Source organism: Aquarana catesbeiana, linkage group LG03, assembly GCF_042186555.1.
Source record: "Aquarana catesbeiana isolate 2022-GZ linkage group LG03, ASM4218655v1, whole genome shotgun sequence".
Classification (NCBI taxonomy): domain Eukaryota; kingdom Metazoa; phylum Chordata; class Amphibia; order Anura; family Ranidae; genus Aquarana; species Aquarana catesbeiana.
The window spans coordinates 45,866,271-45,875,946 of record NC_133326.1 but is presented as its reverse complement, the minus strand read 5'-3'; the positions used below and the strand labels follow the sequence as shown (position 1 = coordinate 45,875,946).

The following is a 9,676-nucleotide window of genomic DNA, read 5'->3' as shown; positions in this document are numbered from 1 at the left end:
AAGGTAAGTAACACCGCATCAGGATCCTGCAATGCGATCCCGAGTGTGGCTCGGGGTGTACCGCTAATGGGACTGAATTTTAACCCCGAGCCACACTCGGGAATACCGCCAGGGAGGCTACGTTATATTATACAATATGTGTTACTTGTTGCAGGATCGGCAGACTATAGAGCTAAGATAGTAAAAGATAAGACCCCTTTCACACTTGTGCGACCTGAAGAACTCCCTCTAATTTCGCCAATGTGGGGCTTAATCATAGAGGCCATATTGTTTGTTGTGTTATTGTATGCAATTTTTCCCTTACAGTTTCTTTTTCTATATTTTTGGATGTGCCACTCTGTGTGACCAGTAGTTTTTGTTTTTACGGTTTCATTTTTGTTCTATATTTTCTTTTGTGCATCATTGCTTGTGTGTACTGATGGTATTCATTCATGTTGTTTGTCTTGCTTAACTTTTTTTTTTAACCATGTATATCTTTCCCTTGTTTTTCACTATTTTTCCTGAACTCTCTTTATTTTTACTTCTGTATGGTATACACCATTCCCACTTTTTGGTGGGTTTGGTTATTTATCATTTACTGTCTTTACTTTGTATCTCTCAGGCCCTATGGTTAATCATTTTTGTGCGACACGCTTTGATGTTGCCTATCTAAGCTATGCTCCTCTGCGGGTATATGCTGGTAATGAAGTCACTGTCAGAAATAAATACTGATTTCCTTTACTTGTTTCCTACGATCCCCAGCTCCATCTAGTGGTCACAATGCAGTATTGTCACAAACCACACTATTTTTTTATGAACGAATAACATATGACCTGTGGAGGAAATAACCTGGGAACATTCAATTTTGTCATATTCACACAGAACGAATTTACAAGCAGTTTCCCTGGACAAGTAGCTATGCACATTTTTTTATGAATATAATTACTATTTTACTGCACCTGATACCTATTTACAACATTTAACCAACTTTTAAATGAGAGCTAAACTGGGCTTTAGGGTGAGAAGAGAAACTGCTATATAATCCTAATTGGAAAATGTAATCAGGAGCATAGAATATTTTTATCAACCCATTTATAGGTGGTCTAAGACACAACTATTGTGCACATTACTAATCAAAGAACAGAAATCACGTATGTAATGAGCAAATATGGCTGCCCATATACAAATAGAAAAAACAAATGTGTCCTGAAAACATTAACACATATTTTGATACCATTATGTATCTTAAGATGATCTCTTTTTAACAAACAGACAAAAGAAAATATATTTTACTTTTAGTGATCTTGCTTTTACAGACAGGGATAGAAATCATGAAATGTTAGGCAGCTCATACATAACTAGATATTCTTTCCTTCCGCCAAGGGTGGAAGAAAACGAAATCGCCTGAACCCCCGGGGAATCCCGCCTGCTGCGCTATTGTGTTCTGCCGGCGGGAGGAGGGGGAGTGCTATAGCTGCTGGCAGTAATCACATGGCAAAAATCTGACAGGCTGGTTGTACCCAAGTCGATTGATGGATTGACTTGGGTATTATCAGCCTGTCCATACATTGATCGAAATTCGGTCGGTCCCTGCTGAACCGGCAAAATTTTGATCTATGTATGGCTGGCTTTAGGATAATGAAAACATAAAACATGGACTGTAAGGTAACTAAATAACACACACTTAAAGTGGATGTATACCCTATTCATGAACTTTGAGCTGGGCACATATATCTGCAGTGTTTTCTTATCTCTCTCCAAGGCCATAAGTCCTGTGTCTTTCTGCTGCTCCGTTCTTCTATTATCAGCATGATAACTTCTGACAAGCTCTTCGACAACTGAGATAAAAGCAGCTGGAAATTTGTGTTGGGAGGTTGCTATAAATAGATTAGCAGAGAGCTGGTTTACTCACAGCACAGCTCTGAAAGTATCTTTGTTCCTCTGCGTATGTCAAGACTCCCCTCCCCCTGCTGGAACAGGAAGAAAAAAATTCTAACATGATATGCACTTTCTAAAGAACGAAGCTGAAGACAGCAGATATAGATGTAAAATGTATGTAGGGAGATTTGTTTCATCTCTGTGCATCATCTGAGGCTGTTCACTTCACTGGGTATAGGAGAGGGTTTACATCCACTTTAAGCAGTCCATTCAGTTTCCTCCTGCTGAGCTATTGTGTTTGTTGTCAGAATACACTGATCAGCGCCGGCGGTACTGATCGAACTGCATTTATCCGACAGGTCTCTGCTGAACCAGACAAATTTCGATCTATGTATGGCCATCTTTACATATAAACAATGGCATCTGCTGATATTACTAATAGATAAGCTCTTCTGATCATCTCAATATTCTTTTTATAACCTTATATGCATTATTATGGCATTTTTTTCTACTGGGGAACCTGCTATTGCAGCCATGAACAGATACTTTCACCATCTTAAATTGAGATAAATCAATAGACAATTTGCCTGTAAAATAACCAACTGTTTAATTCATCAAATAGATTATATAATTTTATTTTCAATGAAAAAACAGATAAACAGAAAATAGTTATGTCCATCAGTTGTCAGTGTTATACTATACTGTGAACGGATTCATATACAGTATCACATTATTTTAATAAACCAGATACAGATTGTAATTCTTCATATTAATTAACATTTTGTAAAATGTGCTTTTTTGTATTATTTTAATGCAACAATGCAGTTAACAATGAGGATGCCTGCAACGTTTGGCCATAGAACAAAATAAGAATAAGCGTGTTCATTTTAATAGTATAGTTTAATGATGGATTAGTGATACTGGGTCTAAAGATAAGCATTAACATAGGCGTGCGCAGGGGGTGTGCCGGGTGTGCCTGGGCACACCCTAATCACCCCGTGTGGCGCAGATTTCCCCTACTGATAGTTCACCAAAGCCCCTAAACAGGGCTCCTAAAAAGAATTGGAAAAAAAAAAAAATGTTTTAAAAACCTACTGACACCATCCACTGCCCTACTGAAACCAACCTCTGCCCTACTGACAAGTCCCCTGCTCTACTAACACTGTCCATGTTTTATTACATTTGAGGTGCACACCCTAATGCAATAGGCTGCGCACACCTATGAGCATTAAGCAGTACTTGGATGGACGGCAGTCGGTCTTTTATCTAGCAATTGGAAGGAAAGGGGAAGACCTTGGCTTTGTAGTGGTGCTCTGATGTTCTAGATAAGGGGGGTTATTTACTAAAGGTAAATCCACTTTGCACTGCAAATGCACTTGGAAGTGAAGCCACTGTAGATCTGAGGAGGACATGCAAGGAGAATAAAAACAGCATTTTAGCTTGCATGTGATTGGATTATAAAATCAGCAGAGCTTCCCCTCATTTCAGATCTTCCCCTCAGATTTAAAGCAACTGCACTTCCAAGTGCACTTTCAAGTGCACTTGCAGCACACTTGTAGTGCAAAGTGGATTTGCCTTTCGTAGGCATTACTCATGAACTATATTTATACTTTATTCTCCAGCATGCTTGGGGACCAGGCTTTATGAATATAGTATTTTATCTTAACTTTGAATTCTATGCATAAAATTAGTTCCAAAAACGCCTTTCTTCCCCACAACAAAGAAAACTGTCTTACAATTATTAGGCATGGGTGGTTATTTACGAAATGCAAATCCACTTTGCACTACAAGTGCAAACTTCAAGTGCAAAGTGAACTTGAAATTGCACTGAAAGTGTACTTGGAAGTGCAGTCGCTCTAAATCTAAGGGGAAGATCTGAAATGAGGGGAAGCTCTGCTGATTTTATCATCCAATCATGTGCAAGCTAAAAATGCTATTTTTTATATTTCTTGAATGCCCTCCTCGGATCTACAGCGACTGCACTTCCAAGTGCACTTTCAGTGCAAATTCAAGTGCACTTTTCACTTGTAGTTTGCATTTGTAGTGCAAAGTGGATTTGCCTTTACCTTTAGTAAATAACCCCCACTGTCTGGAAATTTCAAACCTGCCTCTCCTATCATGGCTACAAAAAATGCTGTGGAAAGGTGGGATATAGGGGGTTATTTATGAAAGGCAAATCCACTTTGCACTACAAATGCAAACTACAAGTGAAAAGTGCACTTGAATTTGCACTTGGAAGTGCAGTCGCTCTAAATCTAAGGGGTAGATCAGCGACTGCACTTCCAAGTGTACTGAAAGTGCACTTGCAGTACACTTGTAGTGCAAAGTGGATTTGCCTTTAGTAAATAACCCCCAGTGTGCTTATTAGAACAGGGAACAGTAGTTCACTAAAGCTCATGGTTGGGTGGTTAAACTGAGCATTGGAGGTTATTTACTAAAGGCAAATCCACTTTGCACTACAAGTGCACTGCAAGTGCACTTTCAGTACACTTGGAAGTGCAGTCGCTGTATCTGAGGGGGAAATGCAAGGGAAATAAAAAACAGCAATTTAGCTTGCACATTATTGGATGATAAAATCAGCAGAGCTTCCCCTCATTTCATAGCTTCCCCTCAGATCTACAGCGACTGCACTTACAAGTGCACTTTTAGTGCACTTGTAGTGCAAAGTGGATTTGCCTTTAGTAAATCAACCCCATTGCTCCACTTTAGTTATAGATAAAGATAGTAATAATGCGCTAAATTTTGAATATAAACTTAATAATAAACATCCATATATGCAAAAAAGTCCACATGCACAATGAAATAAATAGATAAGAACTCTTGATTGCTGAAGAAACGTGCATAAACTCAATCCATGCTCTGTGACCGTCTCTGCAGAAATAAGTGCTGATAGATAATCCCCACCACCTCCATGTGCAATGCCTGATCACCTCCATCAAAGACCCTCTTGGGTCTATTGGCACTTCTGATAATAATCCACAGACGGGACAGCTCGATCGTACACAGGTTTTCAGCTAATGGCTCCAGGAATATCAGGACCTTCCCATAGACAATTTCTGCCTCCACATTACAATTTCTCTCTCTAAGTTTCTCACCCTTTGATTATTATCAGAAGCTAATGAAAGCTAAAAAAACGCTAATGTGAAAAAACGCTAAAAAAACGCTTAAAAAATGGTATTGCAAAAAAGTTGAAAAACTCACTGCAAAGCTACTGGTGTTTTTATAACATTTTTATGCAAAAAAGTCCACTGATCTAGATCTTCTGTTCACTTGTGGTTTCCCCAGTATTGACTTACCTGTTAGATCCTGGAATCAATCATCCACTTACCTGTGAACCTGGGAATCACTTGTTAATCTTTTGCTACGTGCAACCTTCATAGACTTTTGGTGGTGTTTTACCACAAATCTTTTTACAAATCTATATTATGGACTGTAACGTTTTAAGTTTTTTTAATTCATTTAGGACTCTTTGGAGCTGTCACTGTTTTCATTTTCAGTCACTGTTTTTACCAATCAGGTTTATTAATTATTGTTTCACTTATTTTTTTGCAGGATAAAGCGGGGGTCCACCTATCTATCGTTTTTTTGAGTTCATTCACAAACTTTTCTTCTCAGCATTACATACTCACATATTGTGTGTAATATGTCCGCCTGTGTCAGATTTCGTCGGAAAGAATAACTTATATTATTCACTGCAGGCGGTTTCCATCTTCATTGTGGGCATTTGAAGCCCACAAGCATTTATTTCCTGGATGTGGTGAATGCTGTGCTCCCAGCATTCACCGCTCGTTCCTGCACATGCTCAGTGGCATCCTGGGAAGCCTGAGACTAGCTCCCAGGAGTCTGGGAGAGGCTAGAAACACGCCTACTCCCATGAGAGGAGAACCAGGAAGTGCAAAGAAGAATAGAAAAATAAAAGGTAATTACGGCGATTTAAATTTTTTTAAATGGCATGTCAGCATCTAGGCAAGGAAGAGAATACATACAGATATTGTTCAAAATTTGGGTGGAACCCCGCTTTAACACTGCACATTCATATTGTGCAATCCATATTATGGTCATACTTAGTTCATTCTAGGTTTATTCATTGTGTGTATGCACTTAATTTTTATGTTTGTCAGTTTGTAGCGCTACACTTTTATATATATTTTTTCACTTTTTACCTAGAGTCTACAGGTGTGTTAGCTGCTATCCTGGTGTTTTCTTTGGTTTAGCGCAGCGCTGTACATATCCATTTATTTATTGATTACTGTGTAAATGTGACTGACCGTGAAGGGGTTAACACTACGTGGCGTTGTAGGGGTTAAGTGTGTCCTAGGGAGTGATTCTAACTGTGGGGGGGGAGGGGTTACGTGTGACACATCACTGATCACCACTCCTGATTACAGGGAGCTGTGATCAGTGTCAGTGTCACTAGGCAGAACGGGGAAATGTTTGTTTACATCAGCATTTCCCCGTACTTCCTCTCCGTGAGACTATCCCCGCGGACATCGAGTCTGTGGGACCCATGATCCTACTCATGGAGCTTGCGGTGCGCTCGCGATGGCATGGCGGCAAATTCAAAGGGACGTACAGGTACGCCCATTTGCGCAGCCATGCCATTCTGTCGACGTATAAGTACATGTGGCGGTCAGGGAACCGGTTAAACCTTTTATTTGCAGACATGCCTTTGCTTTTGGGTTTTAAAAGAGTGACAAAGGAGTTGATATACTAAAGTCAAAAAGACTGTTCACTTTGTGAGGGAAATTGCACGTTGCAAGGGAATTTTCTCTGAGGCCCTAGTGAATGAGGTGAAGCTCTGCTGACTTCCATCATCCCATCATATACAAGTAAAAAATGCTGCTTTTTATTTTATTTTCCTTGCATGTGATTGGTTATTTTTTGTAAAATCAAATAGCATCACAGTCACTAAGTTCTGGCGAAGATTACCTTATAGAGCTCAACCTCACTTTCAATGAACATCCTGTCTTAAAGAGTAACTCCACTTTTGTTGAGAAAAAAAACATTCCCCTCTGGCTGGATGATCTATGTACATTGCAAAGATTTTAACAAACTTTGTTGCAGATTCCTACCTTTTGTTATTCTGAAGAAATCCATTTGTTCCTCTGTGTCCATGTGGTAAGGTAATCTAATGGGAGTGGTTTCTTAATTATCAACCAGCTGCTGCACTTGCAGGGCTCTAATGAGGAAAATTTCAGGGTCTGCATCCCTTTAGACGTGATTTCCTATTGGGGGTATCTCGCCAAAAATGACATTTTTGTTGCAGGAGATGCCTGAAATCTGACTTGTATCTTAGTGTAGACTTCTGGGAAAATCGGGCCAATCACACAAGCAGGAAATTATGTTTCTGGGGGCGTCCTGCACACATTCTGTCTACAGAACACCTGCAGGTTGACGTATTGCATTGCATTTTACAAAAAAAAATGACAGAGCTGCAGATTGAAAAGAAAAGGTCATCGTTTGAAAACTGACAATTTTTTATTGATTTTCAAAATTTTCCAACAGAAAATATAAGAAGACACGCATTGTTGTAGACAACATACAACATACATTATGGCCAGTGATAAAACTCGGTTAAGACATGCAAATCGTATATCCAAAGACAGTATGTGGTATCATCAGATTGATTAAGATTCAGAATTTCTGCATCACAACAGAGTCTAACCTGTAAAAGTGCGTGTTGGCGAATGGAGGAGAAGGGGAATTTAGGGAGAGGGTTAGGGAGAATCAGAAAAGCAAGAGAGAGCGGAGATGGCCAGATAGAAAGTAGTGGGAGAGAAAAGATAGGAGAGGACAACCACCTGCCCTGGGACCTCTTCACCGCCCGGGGACACCAACCACATGCGACCTCCCCGAGGTCAAGGTTCATCAGGATATCAGGTTGTAGGGGCCTCCAGCATATCCCACAGCTCCCACATTCGATTGTGTGTATTGAGGGTTTTATTTAGGGAAGCTGTCAGATATTCCATCCATTTTAACATCTCTGATCGTGGAGTGCAGTTCAAACAATGAGGGGGGTTCCCTCCTTTTCCATTTCAGGGCTACCAAACATCACGCAGCTGTTAGCACCTGGGCTAAGAGCTTTTTAGACAGTTTAGAAAAAGAGGGGAGTGGGAGGCCCAGGAGGAAAGTTTTAGGGTTGAAGGGCACCCAGGAACCAAAGATGGAGTGGAGTAAGGAGTGCACCGTCTGCCAGTAGGGGGCGATCAGAGGGCAGGTCCAATAGGTATGATATAGGGCAGTGATGGCGAACCTTGGCACCCCAGATGTTTTGAAACTACATTTCCCATGATGCTCAACTACACTGCAGAGTACATGAGATGGGCCAAGGTTCGCCATCACTGATATAGGGTCTCCACATCTTTACAACAGCGCCAACAGCGGGGATCGGCAGAGGGGTCTATGGAGTGGAGCAGGTCAGGGGTTTGTACCAGTGGAATAAAATCTTGTATTAGTTGAAAGGTAATTTTTAATAACATTAAATTACAGTATGACTTGTGTAGCAATTGTTTATGCAATTTTTATTTTTATTTGCTGGAAGGAATTTCAATGGAAGGCGACTTCCATTGAAATCTATGGGTACAGGTCGCCTAGAAGTTGGATTGAAGTAGTACAGGAACCTTTTCTGAAGTCGGAGCGACTTCAGTAGTGTACATTAAGATGGCTCTCATTGACTAACATGGAATTTGACATGTTGCGCGACTTGAGGCAACCAAGGGCGACTTCAAGTTGGATCCAAAGTGTGAATGGGCTCTCAGGGTGTTTTTTTTCCAGCTATCAATCAAAATTAGAAATGTAGATCCAGTATTTCCATATGCACAGCACATTGCAAGCTTTTGTTCCCTCATCTGCTCGGGGTGTCTCTGTGCATTAAATCAGATGCTTGTTTCCTTAGAAGAGACCAGGATTCTGCAATCTGCTTTCTCCTCTCTGGTAGAGTTTGTAGCCTAATAAAAAGAAAATAAGCGATGCTATACATTAAAATCATAATATTAATACAGTTTCCCTTCACATTCCAGTTTCCTGGCAGATGGGGCCTTGCATGTGATATATACTATCAGGATTGAACATGGGGGAGTTATTTATGAAAGGCAAATCCACTTTGCACTACAAGTGCAAACTATAAGTGCAAAGTGCATTTGAAATTGCAATGAAAGTGCACTTGGAAGTGCATTCGCTGTAAATCTGAGGTGAAGATCTGAAATGAGGGGAAGCTCTGCTGATTTTATCAGGCAATCATGTGCAAGGTAAAATGTTGTTTTTTATTTTCCTTGCATGTCCCCTTAGATCTACAGCGACTGCACTTCCAAGTGCACTTTCAGTGCAATTTTCACTTTGCACTTGTAGTGCAAAGTGGATTTGCCTTTCGTAAATAACCCCCCATGGTCTCAGATATCCGTGTGGTCATTGTATAACCTCTTCTATTGTCTCCTGTAAAATCCAGAAATTCAGCTCAGGTGCTAAACATCCAGCTTTTATCCAGCTGTACGCCATTCCAGCTAAACATGATATAGATTCAGTCACCTAAAGCTTGGTACAAGCAAATATATCTAAGGCCAGCCATAGATGAAGCGATTTTCTTTCCTGCAACCATGGGCTGCAGGAAAGAAAATCGCTCGATTCCCCCATCCACACAGTCAGTGTTAATGGGGGATTCCCCCCCAAGGACCCATCGGAACCCATCGAACACAGTAATTATTGCTAGCGGCTATAACAGCCGCTAGCAATAATTGCATGTAAAATCTGACAGGCTGGTTGATCATTCAACCTGCCCATACATGGTTTGAATCTCACACAGTTCTTGCTGAACCAGCCGAAA

General features: G+C 40.5%; 1 protein-coding gene across 1 annotated transcript in view; it reads right to left on the bottom strand.

The window, feature by feature from the left end:
• Positions 1 to 7,316: 7,316 nt before the first annotated feature.
• WDR93 (WD repeat domain 93) overlaps positions 7,317 to 9,676 on the bottom strand; it is a 134,632-nt gene continuing 132,272 nt past the window's right edge. The window contains exon 16 of the mRNA XM_073618461.1: positions 7,317 to 8,804. Within this exon, the coding sequence (XP_073474562.1) occupies positions 8,702 to 8,804 (103 nt within the window). The 3' untranslated portion in view covers positions 7,317 to 8,701. The remainder of the gene's footprint in view (positions 8,805 to 9,676) is intronic.